Genomic DNA, 25,726 nt, shown 5'->3' on the forward strand with positions numbered 1-25,726 from the left:
GATGATTCTCTTTTTCATTGTTGTTTTATGCCATTTTAGTTCTTTACTATTATTTTAGAGGGATCTACAGGGAAAGGAGATAAATAGATATTGTTAGTCAACCAATTTTAATTTTTGGAAGCCCATATATTTAGGATTTTGATGATGGAAAAGGTATTGGGGGGCGGGGAAGATGTGAAGAAAGAGGAGAAAGAAGATGGAATAAATCCCAGAGTGAGGAAAATAGTACAAGTGAAGGTTTGGACAAAGTAGAGAATTCCTCTTTGTAGTATTATAATAGGCAGTTAACAAGTGCTTGCTCAATGAATAAATGAATAACAGATTTCTTGCATGCTCATGTTGGGGGTGAAATTACTTTGAAGGTAAGTTGTATCTGAATATATTTTAAACAAAGAAACCAGTTGACAATTTACTTTATTTTTAGGATCATCTCAAAAATGGCTACAGAAGAAGATTTTGCCAACCTCCCAGGTGATTTATATACTTATATATATTTTAAGATTACTTTTCTTACCATTGTCAGAAATTAGAATTTTTAAATGAAGAAAGGAAAAATTAGCTCTAACTAAAATAATGATTTCTGTGTCCACAAAGTATACTCATTTTAGTTATTTCATCTTAACAAACAGTAATGTAAGCAATGAATGACTTAGTGGCAGTGAGAAATGAAGTTCACCTGATGAATGATGGACCAGGGAGAGGAGAGGCAGTCTCAGTTATGACTGATGACAGCCATGGGAAAAGAAAGCACTCTATAGAATGGATTAAATGGTAATAGAAAGATGCAGCTTGTTCAGTGGCGGCTCAAAGAAAAGGTGGGTGTGATTGTAAAAGGGCAGTGGAAGCATCTATTTGGTGATGGAACTGTTCGTATCTTGACTGGTGGTGGTGTCTGAACCTAAAGATATGATAAATTCTATAGAACTAAATATATAAACACATGAGCACATGTAGAACTTGAGAAGTCTGATTAAGATTGGTGGATTGTATCAATATCAGTATCCTCGTGATAATAAAGTTTTGCAAAATGTTTTGAAATTTTGGGGAAACAAAAGTGAACAAGGGATCTCTTCTGTATTATTTACAACTGCATGTGAATTTACAATTACTTCAATACCATTTTTAATTAAAAATTTATACTGATTCATAAGCTATTGTTAAGACTAATGATATTGAATCAAAAGTGCACTTGAGAACTTGTAGAGAAAACTGTTACTTGGAGCTGTTAGGACTTGTGACCTTAGAGTCCTTATTAAAAAAGCATTTCAGGACTGAATGGATTTGTTCAAAAAGTTAATGTTTTTGTTTTGATACAGCAGTAGCCTAACACAGCTTTAGATGTGGCTTTCTGATCAAGGAGTATAATTATTAATGTAGATAGTGACACACTACTTCACATACTTTTCTGGGAACTCTTGAACTCTCAAGTATTTGTTTTGACCTCAGATAGTAAAGGTGATACTTTCTCATTAAGTAAATTAACGATTTATAATAAGGAGATAGAGAATTTTTAAAGTAGATGGTAACCTAATTAACAAATATCTTTTAGAAATATGTTAACATTTTTCCTTCTTTCCTTCTTATTAGGGCACCTGACATTAATATGAGGCAAGACCAGAATATACTGGTAATCTTACAAGACTGCTTTGAAGATAAAAGTAAGGCTTCATTCCAAATGGACCTTGGGGGTCTGGATGGATGGAGACATAAATTTGTCATATTAATGGCAAATGCAGCAAATGTGTTTCAGCATTTAAATATTGCAAAATATTTTCCCAGGGAGTTTGAGTAAATGTGCAATTCTTCATGTATCTTCTGGTATCCTGAGGATAATACTGACAAAAATGAGAACAATTGTCATTCTTTTTAATTTAGAGTAGATTCTTATAGTCTGGAAATTCATAATTATCATACACAAAGGAAAGTATTTCATGTAATAGAAATAGATGTACAGAATTATTGGGGTCATTGGAGAGCTTGAAATAATGTTCGGTTATTTGTACCAGTTTCTAAAGAAATGGCGAATGATGGCAAAAGCTTTTCTAAGTACTGGTCAGCGTCCGAAGGTATTGGAATGAGAAAAGAGGCCAATCAAAGAAATAAACACAGATAATGGAAAAATATCTTCTGTACAAGCTCTGAAAGAGCTGGCACATATTTCTTCAGCATCTTGTTTGTCTTTAGTTCCTGATGCCTTCTATGAATATTTGAATATTGAATTGTTGTCTGTACTTCATTTAAGCTAATTGTGTTAAAGAGTCAACAGACGTCCTTATGTGTCATATAAGGCTGCTTTTAATTGTAACCGAAATATTTTATACTGTATTTCATTTTTAAAAATTTCTTACTTCATTTTTAGGTCTTGCCAATGAGTTTAGCACAAATTCTACAAAATCAGTGCTTTGTTCAACACCTAAAATAAAAGACACTTGTCTTCAGTCACCAAGCAGAGAGGTAAGTCACAAAGAAAAACTGGTACAGGTTTAATATTTTAATGAGTGAAATAATACACAATGTATTTAAGTACATTTTAGTTGTTTATAAGTCTTATTATTATTTTTTATTAATAATAATATTGATTTCAGAGAGAGGAAGGGAGAGGGAGAGAGAGAGAGAGAGAGAAACATCAATGATGAGAGAGTCATTGATGGGCTGCCTCCTGCACACCCTCTACTGGGGATTGAGCTGGCAATCTGGGTATGCGCACTGACCAGGAATCGAACCTCCATCTCCTGGATCATAGGTCAATGCTCAACCGCTGAGCCATGCTGGTTAGGCGATCTCTCTATTCTTGTACTTGTTTTTGGGGGCATCTCTCTACCCTTAGGCTTGTCACATAGGTGTGTGGTTTTCTTTATTATCCAGGGAAGTCCCTTCTCTTTTTTCCTGTATTGCAGCTCACATTTTTTGGATCTCAGGTCTTCCTTTTTCTTGCCCTCTGCTTTTTTTGGTAGGGCTCTTTTTTTAGTAGCTTCCTGAGAATTTAAGACCTTAAATATTTGAAAAGCATGATTTTACCCTCATGATGGGTAATTTGGATGAGTACAGAATTCTGAATTGGAAATTATTTTCCTTCAGATTTATTTTTTATTTTTTTTTAAAATATGTCTTTATTGATTTCAGAGAGGAAAGGAGAGGGAGAGAGAGATAGAAACATCAATGATGAGAGAGTCATTGATCGGCTGCAGCCCGCAACCCGGGCATGTGTCCCGGCTGGGAATCAAACCCTGATCTCCTGGATCCTAGGTTGATGCTCAGCCGCTGAGCCACGCCCGGTGGGGCTTTCCTTCAGATTTTTAAGGACATGTTTTATTTTCTCTTAGCTCCTTGTGTTGAGAATATCATTCTGATTCTTTGATTTTTTGTGACTATTTTTGTCTTTGCAAGCTTGTAGGATCTTATCTGTCTTTAATTATCTGAAATTTCATGTTATTCCTTGATTTTATATTCCCCTAACCTTTTTTAAAAAAATTTCTTTTTACTATTTATGTTTCCTACAAGTACTACAAGTACCTTTTTTGCTTACCTTGCACGTTGCCTTTTATATTAGAGCCCTTTGTCAGAGGTCCAGTGATCCTTGGCTGTCTCCGCATTAAAGAGTGGGAAACAAAAATCGCAATTGGAAGCTCTATTTGCATAGTAAAATTTGTACATTGGTAGAATTTCACTGTTGTATGATCAGTCTGGGCCATGTCTTTGTGGATGCCTGGGTATTAATATCTGCAGGGGTTTTTTCTCTTGGCTTGGTAGGTTTTTCTGACAAATATTCTTTTGTTTGGAGGTCTGATTCTAACAGCAAGTGTTCTCAGCCAGGGTGAGCAAAGGGAAGGTGCAATTTGAAGTTTTCCACTTAATATCTGTTTTTAGTGTATGACTCTTACCTTCAGCTGTTTCTCATGCCACTGGTTCATAGTCTATCTGATTCTGAAACATCTAATCTTCTGTTAGGGTTGGGAGAGGAGAGAGAGACTGTGATTCTTACTACTTCCTATACATCCTTTTAATAACTCTTCTGTTTGCAGCCCCCACCTGGACCCCTCTGTTATAGGTGCCTTGTACCTCTAATTACTGATTTTATGGGTTTCTTCATGAATATAAATCTGCCTGCTTCTCGTCGTTCTCCATGGCTGGCATGTTTCTGCTCTCTGTTCTCTCTGGGCTGATTAGTTTCTACTGGCTTGTTTTCCAACTTTAAAAAACTTGTTGACATCTCATGTACCTCCCTCCTCTTTCCCTTCATCCTCCTGGGTTTATACATTCTATTTATTTATTTATATTTATTATTTTCTTTCTGTATTTTTATTTTTAAAAACATATCTTTATTGATTTCAGAGAGAGGAAAGGAGAGGGAGAGAGAGATAGAAACATCAATAATGAGAGAGTCATTGATTGAGCCCATAACCCGGGCATGTACCCTGACCAGGAATTGAACCCCGATCGCCTGGATCCTAGGTCAATGCTCAACCGCTGAGCCACGCCCGACCAGGCTTTACTTTATTTTTTTAATCAGCATTTATCCCTCTATATCCTGTTTCACCCCCATCCACCCCCCACTCCCCTGGGTTTATACATGTAAAAAAAACCTTTAATGAGGTTTCAAGAGGGAGCAGAGTATAATGAAAATTTGTTTTCCTTTTTTTATGTGGTTGAGTTCCATAGTGTCTCCACTAAACAGTAGTGCAGTGGCTCTCTTGTTTATATATTCCTCTCTCAGTATTTTTAGGTTGTTTTCATCTATTCATTATCACAGTGATGTAGTGAACATCTTTGTTCATGCTTCTTTGTGCAGGTTGTAAACTGAATTTCTCTAGGGTATGCACATTTGAAGTGAAATTGTTAAATACTGTCAATTTTTTCTACACGGTAGTTTACTAGTTGTCTTTCCCACTTGCAATAAGTGAAAGAGATGTCCTTTTCCTAGATTTTTAAAATTTATGACTTGATATATTTCACACTTGCCAAACAAAATATGTATTGTATGTAAGGTATTAAAAATAATATAAGTGGACACTGTGTACCCATCCCTTAGTGTAAGAAACAGCAATATTTTTGAAGCATCTATATGCTTCTAAAAACATCTGTGTTCTGCTTTTCCTCTCTGCACACACGTAACCGCTATCTTGAATTTCAGCTGCATCATTCCCATCCTTTATAGTTTTTACCACATATGGTGTTTGCAGACATTTGTACTTCTTCCACTACTTGTTACAGGTCCCACTACCATCCACATGTTGGGCGCTTCACTATAAGGACTCATGAGATTCACCTTATAGTTGTACTCGTGACTGAGGTTTATTAGAGCCACATAGTCAGGATATGCAGCCAGATCAGTGAGGGAAGAAGATGCATCAGGCAGAATCTGAAGAAATCCATGTCCCTCTTCCTGTGCTCCCCAAAAGAGCCACACGCAGGGTATTCATTGCCGTCAGTAGTAAATGCACTAAAACATGTACAGTCTTTCTGCCTAGGGAAGCCTTTTGAGACTTAGCCCATTTTTATTGGTAACAGGTTACACAGGTACCTCTCCCCACCAAAATTTTATACTCCTTGAAGCAAAAAAAAGGCAGGCGTTCATCATAAATTAGATGGTTTATACAATAGTCTAGGCAGGCTGGCATAATTAGGCACAGCCTCATCATTTGGCAATGGAGGAAATATTCTGAAAGTGATAAGCCCCCAGGTGCCAACCAAGGGTTAGCCCTGTAAGCTGGCCCTTTAAACAAGTATGCCTGCTATGTTAACTGCTTCTTGCATAAAGTCAGCCTCTCTAAATACTATATGTATATATGGCTTAACATGGTTTTGCATCGGTTTGAACTGTATACAAATGGGATTATTATGTACTTTTGCCACTTGCCTTTTTGATCTCATTTTTTTATGTTGCTGTAATTTATTCATTTCACTCTTGTATGTTATATGACTATACCATAATTTATTTAGCCAGTCTTCTGTCAGAATAGGTTTTTGCTGTTTAGAGCAGCATTGTTTCTGTGAATAGATTATATGAAATTTTAACTTTACTAGATAATGCAAAATTGTTTTCTAAAGTAGTTATTTAAGTATGCAACTCTACCGGCTGGTTTACTATTTTTAAATACTTCTTTTTTCCCCAATTTATTTATTTATTTTTTAAAATATGTCTTTATTGATTTCAGAGAGAGGAAGGGAGAGGGAGAGAGAGAGATAGAAACATCAATGATGAGAGAGTCACTGATCGGCTGCCTCCTGCACTCCCCCGACCAGGGACCAAGCCTGCAACCCGGGCACGTGCCCCGACCGGGAATTGAACCCCGATCGCCTGGATCCTAGGTCGATGCTCAACCGCTGAGCCACGCCCGGCCGGGCTTTTTTCCAATTTAAAAACAAATGTGTTTAATCAAAATTGGTAATTTAATAGAGTAGATCTAATGTTGTATTCATTTTAGGCTCAGTGCCAGATGTCACATTCAAAGTCAGTTCCAGTTTCTTCAAGACAGAAAGGAGCCTTTCAGCAGTTAACTATAGAACCAATTGAAGCTGTCAACAAATCAGGTTGGTGGTATGCCCACGGGTGTTACTTGCCTAGATTTATATATTTACATATTTATTTATCTGTTTATTGAATTTATTGGGATGACATTTGTTAATAAAATTATATAGGTTTCAGTTGTACAATTCTATAATACATTAGATATATATAAAAAGTTAGAAAAGCTGAAGGTGGTGCATGTGTTGGCTAGATTGACAAGGTCATGGCCATTCTAGGCAGAATTGTGAAATGAAGTTGTTTTTGATTCCCTCTCAAGTTATTTTTAGTGTTTTGTTTTTTTAAACATGAATAATAGTAAGTTTTGTGTGATTATTTGTTTATTTTAGTGGTAGGAACATTGCTTACTAGGATGTGGTAAGAGACATTAACTAAATAAGAATTATTATGGGGACTATATAGCTTTAGTACTTTTCAAATAGAGTTTTATTTTAAACCAGCAATAAGTATATTTTTTCTATCTCACATTTTCTGTGTCAGGAATTCAGTGCACCCTAGTTAGATGGTTCTGACATAAAAACCTTTTATGAGGTGGTTGTCAAGAAGTTGGCCAGGGTTTAATCATCTGAAGGCTTAACTGGGGCTGTATATCTCTAAGATAACTCACTCATGTGGGCTGGTTGCCGGCAGGAAGACTTAATTTTTTTCCATGTGGGCATTTCCATGGGCTTCTTGAGCATCATTTATTTATTTATTTTTTTGACTTGTGGCATCATATTAGCTTCAGACGTACATCATAATCATTCGTTCTTCCTATATACATAGTTCACTGTTCTTTTTAAGTTTTCTTTGTTCACATTTTTCAAATTAGAAAACTCCTTCATTTGATGTAAGAGTCAAAGATTTAAAAGACAAAGCTTCTAATCGTTACTCCTATCATCCCACTGAGGTAACCTTTGAATCCTATATTACCTTCATTAGTGCACCTAAATGAAAACATAAATAAATGTGTGTTTGTGCACGTGCACACACTTTGAGAAGAGGTTTTTACAAGTTTCTTTTACACCAACAATGTAAGAAAGTACTTTTTACCTGACAGGTGATTTACTATTCTAACTATTCTACTTTTTTGTCAGTTTGATCAGCATAAAATCATCTCATTGTTACTTTAGCATTTTCATGATTATGACTGAACACCTTTTAATAAGTTTATTGACTATTTGTATTTTCTTTTATCTGAGTTGTCTGTTCATATCCTTTGCCCATCTTTTTTTCTTGTTTGTGAGAGCTCTTTGAACTGAATATCTGTAATCATTTATCAGTAAATTGTATGACAGATATTTTTCCAAATGACCCATTGACAATTACAGATTTTATTTATACTATCTTTAACCATATGATGGGTAAATTTTTTAATTTCCATTGTCAAAATGTGTGACTTTTATAGCTTTTGAGTGTCCTGTTTTAGTTAAAAGGTCTATCTTATCTAATGGTATACATAATATAGTAGGTTTGCATCTTAACATCTTTTTTTAATTTATTTATTTTTTATTTTTATTGATTTCAGAGAGAGGAAGGGAGAGGGAGACAGAGAGATAGAAACATCAATAATGAGAGAGTCATTGATCAGCTACAGCCCGCAACCCGGGCATGTGCCCTGACCGGGAATTGAACCCTGATCTCCTGGATCCTAGGTCGATGCTCAACCACTGAGCCACGCCTGGATGGGCAACATCTTTTTTTTAGTTAAAACTTTTAATCCATCTGGAATATGTTTTGGTGAATAATGTGACGTAATGTTGCAGTTTTATTTTCTTCCAGATGGTCAATTGTGCCAGGTCCATTTATTAATTAAATAATTCATTTCCTTCTGAATATACTACTTTTATCATGTGTTAAATCTCACATGTCATTCAATGTACTTTTGAATTTTGGTCTACTTGTTTATTCTTTTTTTTTTTTTTTTTTAATATATCTTTATTGATTTCAGAGAGAGGAAAGGAGAGGGAGAGAGAGAGACAGAAACATCAATGATGAGAGAGTCATCGATTGAGCCCACAACCTGGGGATGTGCCCTGACCAGGAATCGAACCCCGATCGCCTGGATCCCAGGTCGACGCTCAACCACTGAGCCACTCCCGGCCGGGCTTGTTTATTCTTAATGTCAACACAATACTGTTTTACTAATAGTTTTATAATATGTGCTGATACAAAAGCACTTATCTTTATATTTACTGTTCCCCTGCCATTATCAGGCCTTTTTTTCCCTTCCATATGAAATTTTAGCTTTGTTTCGTTTCCAGTAGAATTTTGGGATTCTAACTAGCATTGCATTTAATTGTATAGTAATTTTGTGAGTATTTACATTTTTGTGTTATTTAGATATTCTACATGAGAACATGTGTCTTACATATTTATGTCCTTCAAAAGTCTTAGTCTGAAGGACACTGTTCATAGTGTGAAAGGATAACCCACAGAATGGGAGAAAATGTTTGCCAAAGGTTTATCTAATGAGGGATTTACATTCCGAATGTATAAAGAATTCTTGCAGTCCATCAACAATAAAAATAACCCAACTAAAAAATGGGCCAAGGACTTTAATAGACATTTCTATGATTGGCCAAAGAATGCATAAAATGATGCTCAACATTACTAGTCATTAGAGAAATGCAAATCGGAACCCCAACGAGAACCACTTTATACATACCAGGGTGGCTATTGTTAATTTTTTAACAATAAGAAAAAAGTTTAATAAGAAAAAAGTTTTTGATGAGGATGTGGATAAATTAGAATCCTCGTGCATTGCTGGGGGTGATGTAAGATGGTGCAGCCACTGTGGAAAATAGTTTGGTAGTTTCTCAAAATATTAAATCTAGAATTGTTATGTGACCCAGCAATTCCACTCTTAGGTTTATATTCAAAATAGTTGAAGAAAATAGGGACTCAGATACTTGTACCCCAGTGTTCATAGTAGCATTATTTACAATACTAGATGGAAACAAGTGTCTATCAACAGGTGAATGAATAAATAATGTGGTTTATATGTATAGTGGGATATTTTCAACCATAAAAAGGAATGAAGTTCTAATACATGGTATAACGTGGAAGAACCTTGGAAACATTATGCTAATAAGTGAATACAATTTTCAAGTATATTCATTTAGTGGTATAAATTTTCCTCTTAGCACTGCTACAGCTGCATCTCACAGATTTTGATGTGTTGTGTTTTCTGTTCATTTTTATTTATTTCTATATATTTTTAAATATACTTTGAGTCTTTCTTTTTAACCCATTGCTTATTTAGCAAAACAAAATAACACTTGTGTTAATCCAAGTGGTTAGGGATTGCCCTATTTTCTTTCTCTTACTGATTTCTAATCTTGATTTCTTTATAGCATAGAATACACTATGATTTCAATAATTTTAAATTTGTGAACATTTGCTTTATGACCTGGGATATTGTCTATCTTTATGGATGTTTCATGGACACTTGAAAAAATATATTCTGTTGTTGAGTGTGCTTGTCTATAAAAGTCAATTTTAACGTATTACTAATTTTTATACATTGCTGGATGTGATTTGCTAAAATTTTATTGAGAATTTTTTGCACATAAGTTAATAAGAGATACTCATCTGTGGTTTTCTTTTTTATGCTATATTTGTATGGTTTTAGTATGAAGGTAATGTTCATGTTATAAAAAAAAGAGTTGGAAATTATTCCTTCTAATTTCTGGAAGGGATTGAGTAAAGTTGGTTTTAATTTTTCTTTGAATGTTTGGTATAACATTTTCCATGACAGCATCTGGTCTATGAGATTTCTTTTTCAAGAGCTTTTAAGTTAGAAATTCAATCCTTTAATAATAGTTATAGGACTATTTAGAGTATTTATTTAGTCTTGACAGAATTTTGATAGTTTGTGGTTTTTGAGGAATTGCTTCATTTCTTCTAAATTGTTGAGTTTATGAGCATAAAATTGTTTGTAGTATTTCCTTATTGTCCTTTTTAAAAGTACATATATTTTTTTATTGATTTTTTTTTTAGAGAGAGAGAAGGGGAAAGACAGAAACATCAATGAGAGTCATTGTTTGGCTGCCTCCTGCACTCCCCTATTGGGCATCAAGCCTGCAACCCGGGCATGTGCACTGACCAGAATCGAACTGGCAACCTCTTGGTGCATGGGTGAATGCTCAGCCACTGAACCACACCAGCCAGGCTCCTTATTGTCCTTTTAATGACTGCAGGATCTGTTGTGATAAACACTATTTTATTCTGGATATTGGTGATTTGTGTTTTGCCTTTTTATCTTTGTCAATTTTGCTAGAGGTATATCATCTTTATTCACTTTTTTAAAGAATTAGCTTCTTCTAGTAATTTTCTGTATTTTCTTGTTTTCAGTTTTATTGATTTCTGCTCTTATTTTTTTCATTTTTCTCCTTGGTTTGGGCCTATTTTGCTCTTTTTCTAGTTTGTGAGGTAGGAACTTTATTTTATACTTTGACTTGTAATCTAATACTATTTTATTAATTTTGTGACTCAAATTGTTCTAGCTTTGGCTATTAGTAGTTATTTCCTTGGCTTCTATGCCTCTTTGACATGCCTCATTTTTGTTTTTGTCTTTGAGCACTTTCTTACCTTCTGGAACTACAGGATGCTCCAGGCTCATCTTATATATTTCCTTCCCCTATGCTAGAAACAGTCATTTCTCCAAGGAGCTAATGGTTCCTTTTACTAGAGAAATGTATTAGGAATCAAGATCTGGATGCTAGATGTGCTGTCACTCTGGGATGTTGTTGCTTTAAGACCATCTCAACTGACAGAGCAAGGTAATATATGTGATCTTAGGTCAGCATCTTTTTCCTCCACCCCTTCAGGGAGGTTGTTTTTACATATTATATCATATCATATATCAATCATAGAATGTGGCATATGTAATACCGTGTGACTTTCTAAGGTTAGGTCATAAAAGGCTATATGGCTTCTGCTTAGCTCCCTCACTTTTCTCTTAGGGTAGGACCCTCTCCTCCTCCTCTGCCCCTTTGAAACCCAGACACCCTACTATGAAGAAGCCCAAACTAGCCCATTTGCTGAGAGAGATACATAGACAGAAATACAGCCGACCTCAGATGTCAATCATGTGAATGAACAAACTTTCAGATGATTGCAGGCCCCGGACTTCATGGAACAGGGGCAAGCCATCCCCACTGTGCCCTGCCAAATTCCTGTCCCATAGTATCCATGAACATAATAATGGTTATTCTCTACAATCAAGTTATGGAGTTATTTATTATGCACACATAGTAACTAGAACAATTCCCAACTGACATGCTATTTTATTAAAATAAAATACATTTTATTCCTTTTAGTTATATTTTAAAAACTTATGTATTTTGACATCTTTCAACACAATAAAACTTTATTTTTGTTTTAAACAGTGTTTATGTTTAAACACACATCATGATCTTTGTTTTTTTTTCCTTTTTAAGAATAGTTTTTAAAAATTATGGTAAAATAACAAAATTTACCATTTTAGCCAATTTTAAGTGTACAGTTAATTACATACATTCACACTGTTGTGCAACCATTACCACCATCTGTAAACCCAAACCTCTGTACCCAAAAAGCAACCCCCCCTCCCCCAGCCTCTGGAACCACCTTTCTACTTTCTGTCTCTGAATTTGACTACTGTAAGTACTTCATATGAGTGGAATAAATATTTGTCCTTTTGCAGCTGGCTTATTCCACTTAGCTAATGTCTTCAAGGTTCATGCATGTTGTAGCATGTGTCAGAATTTCCTATCTTTTTAAGACTGAATAACATTCCATTGTATGTATATACTTACCACATACTGTTTTATCCATTTATTCATTGATGGACATTTGGGTGGTTTCCACCTTTTGTCTGTTATGAATAATGCTGCTATGAACAGAGGTGTATAAATATGTCTTTCAGTCCCTGCTTTCAGTTCTTTTGGATATATACCCAAAAGATAAGTTATTGGGTCATATGGTGATTTTATTTTTAATTTTTTTGAGGAACCAGCAAACTGTTTTGTTTTAACTGATCTTTATTGTTGAAAGTACTACAGATGTCCCTCTTTTTTCTCCATTGACTGCCCCACCCCAAGGCCTTTACCACGCTACTATCTGTGTCCATGGGTTATGCATATATGCACATAAATTCTTTATTTAATCTCTTCCCACTCCCCCCACCCCCCTGAGATTCATCAGTTCCATACTTTTATGTCTCTGGATCTATTTTGTTCATCAGTTTATTTTTTTGTTCATTAGATTTCACATATGAGTGAGATCATGTGATACTTGTCTTTCTCCGTCTGGCTTATTTGGCTTAGCATAATACCCTCCAGGCCCCTCCATGCTGTCTCAAAGGGTAAGAGATCCTTCTCTTTTACAGCTGTATAGTATTACATGTTGTAAATGTATCATAGCCTTTTTATCCGCTCATCTACTGATGGATGCTTGGGCTCTTTCCAGATCTTAGCTATTGTAAATTGTGCTGCTATGAACATAGGGGTGCATATATTCTTTCTGATTGGTGTTTTGGGTTTTTTAGGATATGTTTCTGTAAGTGGGATCACTGGGTCAAATGGCAGTTCCATATTTAATTTTTTTTTAAATATGTCTTTATTGATTTCAGAGAGAGGAAGGGAGAGGGAGAGAGAAAGAGAGAAACATCAATGATGAGAGAGTCATTGGTCAGCTGCTTTCTGCATGCCCTTTACTGGAGATTGAGCCGTGGGCTTTGTGCCCTGACTGGGAATTGACCTGCAGTCTTCTGGATCATAGGTTGATGCTCAACCGCTGAGTCACTGAGGCTGGTTCCATACTTAATTTTTTGAGGAAGCTCCATACTATTTTCCATAGTGGCTGCAGTAGTCTGCATTCCCACCAGCAGTGTACTAGGGTTCCCTTTTCTCCACATCCTTGCCAGTACTTGTCATTTGTTGATGTGTTGATGGCAGCCATTCTGACAGGTCTAAGGTGATACCTCATTGTCATTTTAATTTGCATCTCTCTGATGATTAGTGACTTTGAGCATTTTTTCATATGCCTTTTGGCCATCCATATGTTCACTTTGAAGAAGCATCTATTTAGGTCCTTTGCCCATTTTTTAATTGAATTGTTTGTCTTCCTTGTGTTAAGATTTTGGATATTAACCCTTTATCAGATGTATCATTGGCAGATGTTCTCCCATATAGTGGGCTCCCTTTTCATTTTGTTGATGGTTTCTTTCGCTGTGCAGAAGCTTTTTATTTTGATGTAGTGCATTTGTTTATTTTTTCCTTTGTTTCCCTTGCCCTAGGAGATGTGTTGGTAAACATAGTGTTATGAGAGATGTCTGAGATTTTGCTGCCTATGGTTTCTTTTAGGATTTTTATGGTTTCACAACATATTTAAGTTTTTCATACATTTTGAGTTTATTCTTGTGTATGGTGTAAGTTGGCGGTCTAGTTTTATTTTTTTCATATACCTGTCCAATTTTCCCAACACCATTTATGGAAGAGACTTGCCTTTACTCCATTGTATGCTCTTGCCTCCATTCCCACCAGCAGTGCACAAAGATTCCAGTTTCTCTACATCCTTACCGACACTATTTTCTGTTCTGTTTTGTTTTTGATAATAGCCATTTCAATGGGTATGAAGTAGTGTCTCATTGTGGTTTTGATTTGTTCATCATTCTTGTCATAGGGTAATTTTAAGTTAAAACGACATTTAGATACCACTGCACACCTATAAGTGGTGAAAATCCAAAAAACTGGCCCTTTTTTGTAACTCCTATATCTTTAGGAGTTTTGTGTTTTCATTTATTTGAAGAGAATTGATAAGTGATTGTTAAAACATTTTTTATGATGACTGCTTTAAAATTCTTGTTAAATAGTTACAACATCTGATTCCTCTCTGTCATTTGTGTTTACTGATTATATTTTCTTGCTCAAGTTGTGTGTTTTTCTGGTTTTTGGTACGATGAGTCATTTTGAATGTATCTTTGACATTTTCGTTATTATATTAGTGGACAACTTTTGTTGTAGCACATAGTTGCCCTGTTTTGCTTTAATGTATACTTGCCTACTTTTGTGTATTTTATTTCCAGTGACAGTTAAGTGTTTAGTGTCCTAGCAGTGGTATTTTGGTCTGTTTAATTTTCTGATAATGCTGTGATTCCATCTCAGTTCTTGCTGGTGCTGTGTGGGTGGATGGAAGGTGCTTTCCTAAGCATCCTGATGTCCTTACTAACCCAAGGAAGTTGGTGTCAGAAGCTGCTGGGATTGGAACTCCATTGGTGCCCCTGTTGGAAGCAGAGTCTGGGGTTTCAGTACTATCAGTGGATCAAAACGTCACCTTGGTCTGTGAATCAGTGGCTGGGAAGGTCAGAGGCTTTACCTACTCTGCAGCTTCCTGTGGATCATACGGCCTACCATCTTTACTTGTTAAAGTGAGGAGTGGTTTGGTCCAGGGACTGGCTGGTCCCAAGCCTTGCTCCTCCCCTGCTGCTGTCCCATAGTACTTATGGAGCAGGTCCTGGCGCTGCTTAAGGCTTTGCTGCCCTGCCACTTCTGCGGAGTGGAGTGCTCCAAGGCCTGGGTTGTGGGGTGGGAATTGGAGCTTTCCATTATGTCTCTGAGTGTTTCCCTTCTCTAAATCTTTTGACCAGAGAATGCAGGTTCCCCACCCCATCTCCCCTTACCTATTGGCTATTCTGGGTTGCAGGCCTCTCTGGAGCCCAGTATGAGGGTGTGTGTGGGGGGGGGGGGGGATTAACCACATTGTCTCTTTTGCTTAAGGCTTGAGGTTTCTAGCAAATTACCTTCTTCTTTCCAGTTTTCAGAGTCCCGTTATTGTTGTTTGATGGATAATTAATAGGGAATTTAGTTGTATTTAGAGTGAAAAGCAGGAGAAAGTGAGTTTATGCCATCTTGTTCCAGAATCAAAAGCCAGTTTTGCTTATATTTTTAATTTTTAATCTTTGCTTTTTAAGTGTATGAATTAGTATGAATACTACGCATTCTACTTTTTCTTTGATATTTGAAGGTTGAGGTATATAAAGAGAATATATATGTGTATATATATAAAGACATATATAGGTAGATATAGATATACAGATACGTATATGTAAGTATTCTCTCTCTATACACACATATCTGTTATATATCTCTATATCTGTATACTGTATATCTCTCTGTTTCTGTTATTCTGTGTATGTGTATGTATATGTATAAATATGTGCTCATCTAGCTGCCCTAGTTTACTGACTCTTAACCTAAATATTGAATCTCTTAATTTCTCTAAGATTACTTCATTGTTTCAGCCATGTATAGATTTATTCATATCTTGAATAAATTGACTCTCAATAAATTGTGAATTTACTGTATTTTAATTATAGGTCTTTGATTCTAAATTTAATGATCTTTGACTCTTCTGAAAATTATTATTATTATTTTTAATATTTTAATCCTCACCCGAGGATATTTTTTCCATTGCTTTTCAGAGAGAGTGGAAGGGGAGTGGGGAGAGAGAGAGAGAGAGAGAGAGAAACACTGATGTGAGAGAGATACATCTACTGGTTGCCTTTCACATGTGCCCCAACCCGGGCTGGGGATCGAGCGTGCAACTGAGGTACATGCCCTTTGCTGGAATTGAACCTGGAATCCTTCAGTCCAAGAGCCTATTCTCTAACCACTGAGCCAAACTGGCTAGGGCTGAAAATTATTTTCAATAAAATTGTTGATGAATTTTAGAAAGGTTTTAGTACTATTTAAAATTTTTAAATATCTTCATGTAATTTTCTTCTAGTTCAGATCCATGAAGTTCATCAGAAAATTTTGGCAACTGATGTTGGTTCTAAAACACCTGACTCAAGAAAAATGTCAAATAAAAAACTCAAAGATCACCACAATGACGCCAATGAGGAATTTTACTTATCTGTTGGTTCACCTTTTGTTCTTTTGGATGCAAAAACATCTGTACCGCAAAATGCTATTTCGTCCATTGGCCAAAAGAGAGAGACCTACACTTTTGAAGATTCAGTAAATATGATATCTTCAAGTACAGAGATTTCCCTTAAAACCAAAAAAAGGTGAACTTTTAAAATTTAAATATTAATCCTACTATAAACGTTTTACCTTTTATATTAAAAAGTATGTAATTTAATCTTTTATGTATTTTACAGTATGTATTGAAGAATATTAACATGTTATGAGAAGAATGTAGCATATATTCAGTATATATCCCATTTATATTTAATGAGGAAGGCCTTAAAGTGTACTTCAGAGAAGCTGGGAATAACTTTTTTATTGTCTGTGGGAAAATGTTTTTTTCCCCCTGATAATAAATTTTCTCTAACTTCCTAAGAGAAGCAGTTTGCATTTCCTCTATGTTATTTGTAATTACAAGGGTAGGTATGTATCAGACCATTTTTAGGGTAGCAAAGGATAGGATTATTAAGGATGAGTTGTGGTAAACTCATGTCCATTTTGTGGGGGCTCTCCCTTTGGCCTTTAAGAGGCAAAGTAAATCATTCAACGTCTTTTGCTACTGGGGACCTGTGCAATGAGTGTAATTTCTGTCTAGGGTCTGCTGTGCATTCTAAGATTTTGTTGTTTAAAGTGTGGTCTATGACTAAAGATCAGAGCAGTGGCATTATCTGGAAGATTATTAGTAATACAGTAAGTCATCACTAAATGTCATTGATAGGTTCTGTGACTTAAGTGAACTGAAGTATCACAAAAGCAGTTTTACCGTAGGCTAATTGATATAAACAGGAGTTAACCTCCTATGGCATCTCATCAGTGTTACAATGAAATGATGCTGAATAAAATGATATTATTTGAGAATCTGCTCAACAGAATCTCAAACTCTGCCCTAGATCTACTGAATCAGAATCTGCATTTGAATAAGATTCTCCAAATGATTCAAATTCATGTTAAACGTTTGAGAACTGCTATCAGCTATATATATGAGCTTTTCCTTGGTGCATGATTTTTCTTATTAATTTTTTTCTACTGAAAAATACAAAACTTAATTTTTCTGAGTGATTTGCCTGGTATATTTAGTGGAAGAGGTTGCAAATCAGCATTTATAAATTTTAAATGAAGGCTCCGTAGAAATTTTTGTAAGTGGTCTGTGTTGTCACTGTAAGGTAGTTCAGGAAAACTAATAACTCAACAAACTGGGAGTATTCAGCTTACCTTCTTTTTAACCTTTTAGGTTAGACTTTGAAGATAAAGATATTTTGAAGAAAGTAGAAACAGAGGATGACGTATCAGAAAGACCACCAGAGAGAAAACCATCAGAAACATCGCGGAAAATAATACAAGATTCAGAACATGAAATTCAATCGCAAACTAAGAAGAGTTTTTCAACAATGTTTTTAGAAACTTTGAAAAGAAAAAGTGAATCCAAGTGAGTTATTGAGAAACTGTCCTTTGAGATGTTTTTTTCTTTTACATTCCATGAACAACGATATCTAAAGATTCTGCATGCTATTTTTAATTAGAAGTGAATGTTATTGACACTGATGTTAATTGAAATGATGCCTAACCTGTAAGGAGAGTGTAGTTTCTTATCAGTAAATCACCCTAAAACTATTATTTAATAGAAACTAAATTTTATATAACAGAAAATAAGTTTATTCAGCTTTCATTTCTAGTTTGTGTGCTATCAAAGGGTGAAGGCATTATTTAGAAATATAATTATGTCAGCGTGCCTATGTTTCACTTTTAAGGGTTTTAAATCTTTTTTTCTGTTTCTTCTATTTGTGTTAATAAAAAGTTAGTTGTAAAGTAAATTTTAATATGTTCTGATTACTGAAAAACCTTCAGAGGTTCTACAGTTTCAAAACAGTGATTCTTAACTGTGGCTGCACATTAGAGTTAACTAGATATAATGGCCACTAGGGTGAGAACCACTGATCTATAGAAGAAACTTCAGATTTGTCGACTGGTAGTTAAGGCTTTCACTCTCTCTTGTTAACTTTTCTACCAACTTGGTCATACATATTTGCAGTTGTCTCTGCTCTGGCACACTTATTTTCCTTGTCATATGCCAATCTCCATTTTTAATTTTTTTTAAAAATATATCTTTATTGATTTCCGAGAGAGGAAAGGAGAGGGGGAGAGAGAGAGAGAAACGTCAATGATGAGAGAGTCACTGATCAGCTGCCTCCTACATGCCCCCTTACTGGGGATCGAGCCCGCAACCGGGGCACGTGCCCTGACCGGGAATCGAACCCCGATTGCCTGGATCCTAGGTCGACACTCAACCGCTGAGCCACGCCCGGCCGGGCATACCAATCTCCATTTTTAAAAAAATATTAAGGTTCATGCTAGGCTTCTAGTTTTTTTCCAAGTCCCAACTCCAGCTTTTTTTAATTGGTCTCATGCCTTTCAGCTATTTTATGTGTTTCTTTCTTGGTAGATTAAGACATAAACTGTTTATTCTAGTTTAGAGTTCCTTTTGTATTTTCTGTGATGTGTATCAAAATGCTAGTGAATATGTTAGGAAGGTTTTATAAAAACATACTGGATGAGTGAATGAAATTCCTCTCTTGTTCAGTCTCTGTTCTATAGTAGATCTCTCTTTCTTTGGAATCTTTTACCCTCTTTATGGATGTTATCCCCACCATCCAATACAAATATGTTACACTTATGGGCTAATTATATCTATGTCCAAAAAAATAATTAAGTATTTTTAAATGTTCTTTTAAATAAACTGGTGAGTAAAGTTAATTTTATGTTTAATTGCTGTAGTCAGATGTAACTACTCACCATTCTTAATGCTTTCTTGTTTCATTGCTTTTGCTTATGCTCTTCCTTCTGATTGTCTTTCTTGCATTGTCTTATGACCATATCTTATCCATTCTTCAAGATCCAGCTCAAATGCCACAAAGCCTGTCTTGATTTTTTCCACGAGCCAGAAGTCATCTTTCTCTGTTCTGTACTTTAATAGTGTTGTCTTAGTCCATTCAGGTTGCTATAATGGACTAGCATAGACTATGGCTTATAAATAACAGAAATTTATTTCTCATAGTTCTAGAGGCTGAGAAGTCCAAGATCAGGGCTTGAATAGATTCAGTATCTGGTGAAGTTTGCTTCCTGGTTTATAGATGGTTCTCTTCTTGCTATAACCTGACATGGCAGCAAGTGGCAAGAGAGCTTTCTGGGGCTCCTTTTATAAGGGTACTAATTCCATTCATGACCACTTCCCCCTGATGACCTAATCAACTGCTAAATGCCCCACTCTCAAATACCATAACATTGGAGATTAGGTTTTAATTTATGAATTTTGAAGGGATACCATCCTTTGAATAATTTCTTCCTTCTCTGGAAAGCTTTCCCAAGGTGTCTCAGAAATAATCTTGTTTTGGATGTTGCAATATTGTGATTTATAATAAATAAATATTTGGTCATCAGATGACTAAAATATATTTCTCATATATATTTGGTCTTCTGTCACAATTCCTGGTTCACAACTCCCAGAACTCTTAGAATTTCTTAAGTGTTGAAAGCTGAAAGAAAGGAAGGAAGGAAGGGAGGGAGGGGTCTTTTGTTATGTTAATGAGGTGACTTTTGGAAAGCCTTGGTTAGAATGGGGGCTAGTTGCCAATGGAAATTTCCTTGTGATTAGCGTTGAAATTTTCAGCCCTACCCCAGACCTCCAGGGAGGGGAGAGAAGCTGGAGGTTGAGTCAGTCACCAGTGAGCAGTGATTTAATCTATCATAACTACGTAAGGAAGCTTCCATTAAAAACCCAAGGGGATGGGGTTCTGAGAGCTTCCTGGTTGGTGAACACTTGGAGATGTGACAAGCCTGGAGTGCCTTTCCACATACCTTTCCCTGTACATGTCTTCCATCTGGCTTTTCCTCAGTTATGTCTTTTACAATAAACCAGTGATCTAGTAACTTGAATAAACCAGTGATCTAGTTACATGTTTTTCTGCATTCTGTGAGCTATACTAGCAGATGAGTCAAACCCAAGGAGGGGTTTGTCAGAACCTCTCGTTTATAGCCAGTTGGTCAGAAGTATAGGTAAAAATCGGACTTGCATTTGGTATTCTGACTTGGAGGGGGTTGTTGAGAACCTCCAGTCTGTAGCTCGTTGGTCAGAAGCACAGGTATTATGGCATTGTGGCTGAAGTCTGAAGTGTGTGTGTGTGTGGAAGCTTCCTTAACTTAGCATCTGACACTGTCTCTGGGAATGTCATAATTGAGTTGAATTCTCAGATATGCTACTGGTGTCTTAGAATTGGGGTGTGAAAAAATCTAAGGAGACATCTATACGAACGTAATTTAATATAACATTATATATAATAATAGCATGCATTTTTGAACTGTCGGTCAGTGTATCTGGGCTATATTTACACATCCCTGGGTTTCAATTTTTTAATAAATATACAGTGGGTGGCGGGAGCATCAAATTATTTGATATCTAGGCTTTTTTCTAGCTCTACATTTCTGTGATTCCATTATTGTTATAAATGATTGTGATCATATTATAGAAGTATAAAAGCAGGGAAAGCTTTTTAAGGGTAAAGGAAAACTGAGGAAACATGTGAACTGCTGTTTAAAAGATACATATATTTTATTTACTATATAGATTATTTTCACTAAGCAAAGGTAAAAGCTTTTTTTTTAGCTATTATTTATTGTAACATCTTTCTTTAGCCCTGTTTTTAGACATATAGCAACTGCTCCACCTGAATCATCTCCTGCAAATGATATGAATTTAGAGGATGAATTTATAATTGATGAATCAGATAGTTTTGCCAGTCGGTCTTGGATTACTATACCAAGAAAGGCTGTGCCTCACAAACATCACACGATATCCCCTCCTGAGAGCACTGCACTCCTTCAAAGTAAGAAGTCAAGAGAAGAACATCACAATTTAACAACTACAGCTTTGACAAATGACAAACATTCTGGCAAAGCTCATCCAGTAGAGAAATCTCAGCCCTCTAATCAAAGAAAACTGGGTAGGAATTGTACTTTGGCAGATGAAGGGGAAAATAATTATAAATCTACAAAAAATGAAACGTATTCTAAAAATGCAGAAAAATCACCTGGAAACAAAAGGACTATAAAGCAAAAACAAAAAAAAGTTAAGGCCAATGTAGTTGAAGAAGAGGTTGATGTGGAACAAGCTAAAGATAAAAGTATCAGTATGTCACGTATTGCCCAAGACAAGTCACAGAGAAATTCAGACAGAAGTATGAAAGCATGTAAAGAGAAGAGAAATGTCCATATTTCCAAAAAACAGATGCCACCTGTAGGTAAGTGTTTATATTATCTATAACTACAAACATTATTCTACTACTCTGTGTTTTTGTTATATTCCTGTTTAGCTTTGGAAAATAGGCAAAGTAAACCTAAATCTACAAAGAGCCTCAAAAGCCTATAGGTTGTTTTCTAGAATTTTATATGTAATTCAAGTCCAGCTTGCTTGATTTTTGTGTAACTTCTAACATGGCAAGCACATATAAAGGGAGAAATAAGAGGGAAAGGCTAGTAAAGAGATAGTTACAGAACACAAATAAAACAGCATCATATATTCTTGAGGTTTATTTAAATATAAATTGGGGGGAAAAAACCAGGATGGTGTGGGGCTGTTTCTTGTAGGATAAAAATCCATACTCTTCTGTTCCATCATTTACTCGTTGGTCATTAAATGCCAAGCAAGGTATTAAACACTGAAATAACAAAGATTACTAAGACACAATTTTCACCATTAAAAAAGATCAATCTGATGGGCTCTCTATACCAACAGAACACATAACGTCCATAGGATGATAATGGAAGCACAGAGAACAATTATCTTAACGAATATCTCAAGAGATCTTTTTATCTTGCGTCACTTTATCATTTACCATCCAGATTGGGACACTTGGGGGTGAAAGATGATGTCAGGGACAGTAAGCATAAATGGGATTGTCCCAGAAAAACCTGAAGTATGGCCACCCTCATGTCATTATTGTATAGTGATTGAGGTTTTTAGTGATGACACTGTCATGAAGAATAGATCAATTTCTCTTCTTTGTACCACTTTTGTTTTTTTTTAAATGTATCTTTATTGATTTCAGGGAGAGGAAAAGAGAGGGAGAGAGAGAGATAGAAACATCAGCGATGAGAGAGTCATTGATTGGCTGCCTTCTGCATACCCCCCACTGGGGATCGAGCCCGAAACCTGGGCATGTGCCCTGACTGGGAACTGAACCTTGATCTCCTGGTTCATGGGTTGCTGCTGAGTCTCCAAGCCACACCAGCCAGGCAGTATGTAAGAGAGAAAAGGTAGCTGTTTTTATAGAAGGAATTTTCTTCGGAATAGTGAGTGGAATAGAAAACACGTATGAACTGTACTAGACACCTTGTTGGTATGTAGTATAATTTTATCCTTGGCAGCCCTATAAGGTAGGAGGTAACACTCAAAAGACGCTAAAAAATACCGTCTCAGGACCTGTCCCATTCTAGAGTCCATGTTTTTTCAGCTATATCAAGAAGTTTTAAAATAAGAGAATGTTTTTGATGCTCAAATTGGAAAAACAGCCGACCAGAAAACTCTCTTGACCAGAACTGTATATGTCCCTGAAGGCTCTAGATGACTATACTATATTGCTGATTTAGAGGGGAGAAAGATCATATTAAGGCACAATAGTTAAGCTAGTTTTTAGAAAAACAGATTCTACTTTAATATAGTTATTATTTAATTACTTATTATTTTGGTGTTTTAAAAAATATATCTTATAACATAGGCTTTATATCACCGGAATTAATAGTTGTCAGATTTCAATTTTGTCTGTGTGTGCCTTTGTGTATTTGAAAAAATGTTCTTAAAATAGAAGGGAAAAAACCTTTTCTATTTTGTGGACCTCTTTTGTAAATGTTAGACATGTGCCACATTTTTATTGAATTGTTCTTAATTTTTTTGCTTCCTTCAGTTTCTAATTGGCAGTTGACCATTTTAAGAAAATAACGTAAAGAATCTGACTAAAGTGAGGGTGATAGTTACAAGAAAGTTTTTTTTCTTACTAGTTCCCTAAGTAGAATATGAATTCACAAAATTTGAAGCCACAAAATTTTGATTTATCCGTAATTTCTTAGGAAGAAACATATCAAGAAAGTATATTGGAAGGATATTTTCTTTAATTGTAAATGTTAAACATTTATTGAGTACCTACTATATTTTGCACACTAACTTTCAGATGTATTAAATTCCATTTTATCTAGATTGATCAGGAAATACAACATATGATTATCATACCAATTGTATTAATTTTCTATTGCTGTGGTAACAAATTACTACATATTTAGTAGCTTAAAACAACACGCGTTTATTATCTTGTAGTTCTGTGGGTCAGAGGGCTGAAATGGATCTCACTGAGCTAAAATCAAGGTGTTGACGTTGTATTCCTTTCAGGTGGTTCTAGGAGAGAGACTGCCTTTTCTAGCCTCTTTAAGTCACCTGTATTCCTTGAATCATTGTTCCCCTTTTGCGTCTTCAAAGCTAGCAATTCCAGCCTTCCCATTTCAAATTTCTATTGCTGCTGCTTCCATCAGCCTGTCTTTCTCACTGTGTACTACTTTTAAGAACACATGTAGCCTGGCCGGGCGTGGCTCAGCGGTTGAGCATCGACCTAGGATCCAGGCGATCGGGGTTCGATTCCTGGTCAGGGCACATGCCTGGGCTGGGCTGTGGGCTCGATCAGTGACTCTCTCATCATTGATGTTTCTATCTCTCTCTCTCCCCCTCCTTTCCTCTCTCTGAAATCAATCAAAAAAAAAAAAAAAAAGAACACATGTAATGAAATTGGGTCAACCTGGGTAATTCAATATAATCTCCTTACTTTCTCAACTCTGGGTCTTTTAATGTGCTGTTCCTTTTGCTTAGAAAATTTTTCCTAAATGTATTCTGTTTCCTACAAAGCTCTGTACACAGTTTAGTTATCACTTTAGTTGATTATTACCCCACCCTGATATAGTCCTATATGTGTTCCAAGAGTACCCTTTTTATTATATCAAACATAATTAGTTGCTGAATTTCTGTATTTTCCTTTAGAGTCTAGACTGAAAGTTCCACAAGAACAGGGATTATATCTTTCCTATTTCTAAAATATACCCCAGAACTTATTAGCCTTAGCAGTTATCATATCTCTGGGTCATTGGAATACATTGTCATCAGTGACAGAAGTATGACTCTGTTGTGGATGAATAATTTTGCTGTGTTTATTAAAATATGACCCACCTTTGAATCCTACTTCTTTACATGTAAATATGTAAAATTTTCTGCACTAGTAAAAATTGATCACTTTTACAAGTCACCTCTTTTTCTAACTATTGCCTTGCTTATGACATGTCCCCGCAGTTCTAAGTTAACTCTGTTCACATTACCAACTGTTCATATATCAGTTGTATCTTCTGTATGTGTTCTCATTTATTAGTTTTCTAAATTATTTGTCATTCATTTTCTAATCTTTCCTGATCTTGAACTGGTTTCTGAAATGATGTTCTTAATTGGCTTAATTTTGACTTTGTATGATATTCTTTTTCTGTATCACTGTCTAAATAAGTCTTTGCTGATAACATTTTCCCCCCTCAGATTCTTTTCCCCTTCGTCATTGTTCACATTGATTATTTTTTTCTTTTTAAGTTGATTCATGAACATGGGCAGTAATTTCTGTCGTCATGAGCACCTTTCATCTGTTAGAGCAGTTCCTGAGGATACTTTGACAAGCATAAAGGACGGGGAAAAAGGGGGGGAAATAGAAGACCAAAGCAGTTAGAGAGATGAGGGTAGAGAAATAGAGTGCAGGAAAATGATGTTCATCAATTAAGATTCTTGCAGTTTTGCAAATAATTTCTTAAATTACAAATCAGTGGCAGCCATGTTGATAATTCTGTACCTTTTGCTTTGGTATTTTGTAAATTGGCCCTTTATTATTTTCTACTTTCACTCCCTGAAAGATCTTTACTATTGAATTTTTACTTTGTATGTGGTGGTTCTTCCAATAGCTCCCATTGTCATCACTTCCAAAGTACTGTTTGATACTATTATTATGCAAAATATTGGTAAAGTAGATTCTTTACTTTCTCATCAACTTTTTGTGCCTTATTCAGTATCAAGACTAGTATTTTTCTTTTACTCCTTTTATAAACATGAATCATTCTCTTTATCCCAAATTCAAAGAACTGCCAAATTCTATAACTTACTATCAAAATAGAATCAGAGTCATACTGCTGTAAGGGATCTTGACCT

The 25,726-nt window shown here is 35.6% G+C and overlaps 1 protein-coding gene across 1 annotated transcript in view; it reads left to right on the forward strand.

Annotated features, from left to right (window-relative positions):
* CENPC (centromere protein C) overlaps window positions 1–25,726 on the forward strand; it is a 71,909-nt gene that overhangs the window by 1,513 nt on the left and 44,670 nt on the right. Inside the window, exons 2-8 of the mRNA XM_087827163.1 lie at window positions 425–471; window positions 1,588–1,658; window positions 2,360–2,454; window positions 6,426–6,531; window positions 16,277–16,559; window positions 17,690–17,884; window positions 21,145–21,749. Of these exons, the coding sequence (XP_087683289.1) occupies window positions 425–471; window positions 1,588–1,658; window positions 2,360–2,454; window positions 6,426–6,531; window positions 16,277–16,559; window positions 17,690–17,884; window positions 21,145–21,749 (1,402 nt within the window). The remainder of the gene's footprint in view (window positions 1–424; window positions 472–1,587; window positions 1,659–2,359; window positions 2,455–6,425; window positions 6,532–16,276; window positions 16,560–17,689; window positions 17,885–21,144; window positions 21,750–25,726) is intronic.

This window comes from Miniopterus natalensis, chromosome 1 (genome assembly GCF_054644295.1).
Source record: "Miniopterus natalensis isolate mMinNat1 chromosome 1, mMinNat1.hap1, whole genome shotgun sequence".
Lineage (NCBI taxonomy): Eukaryota > Metazoa > Chordata > Mammalia > Chiroptera > Miniopteridae > Miniopterus > Miniopterus natalensis.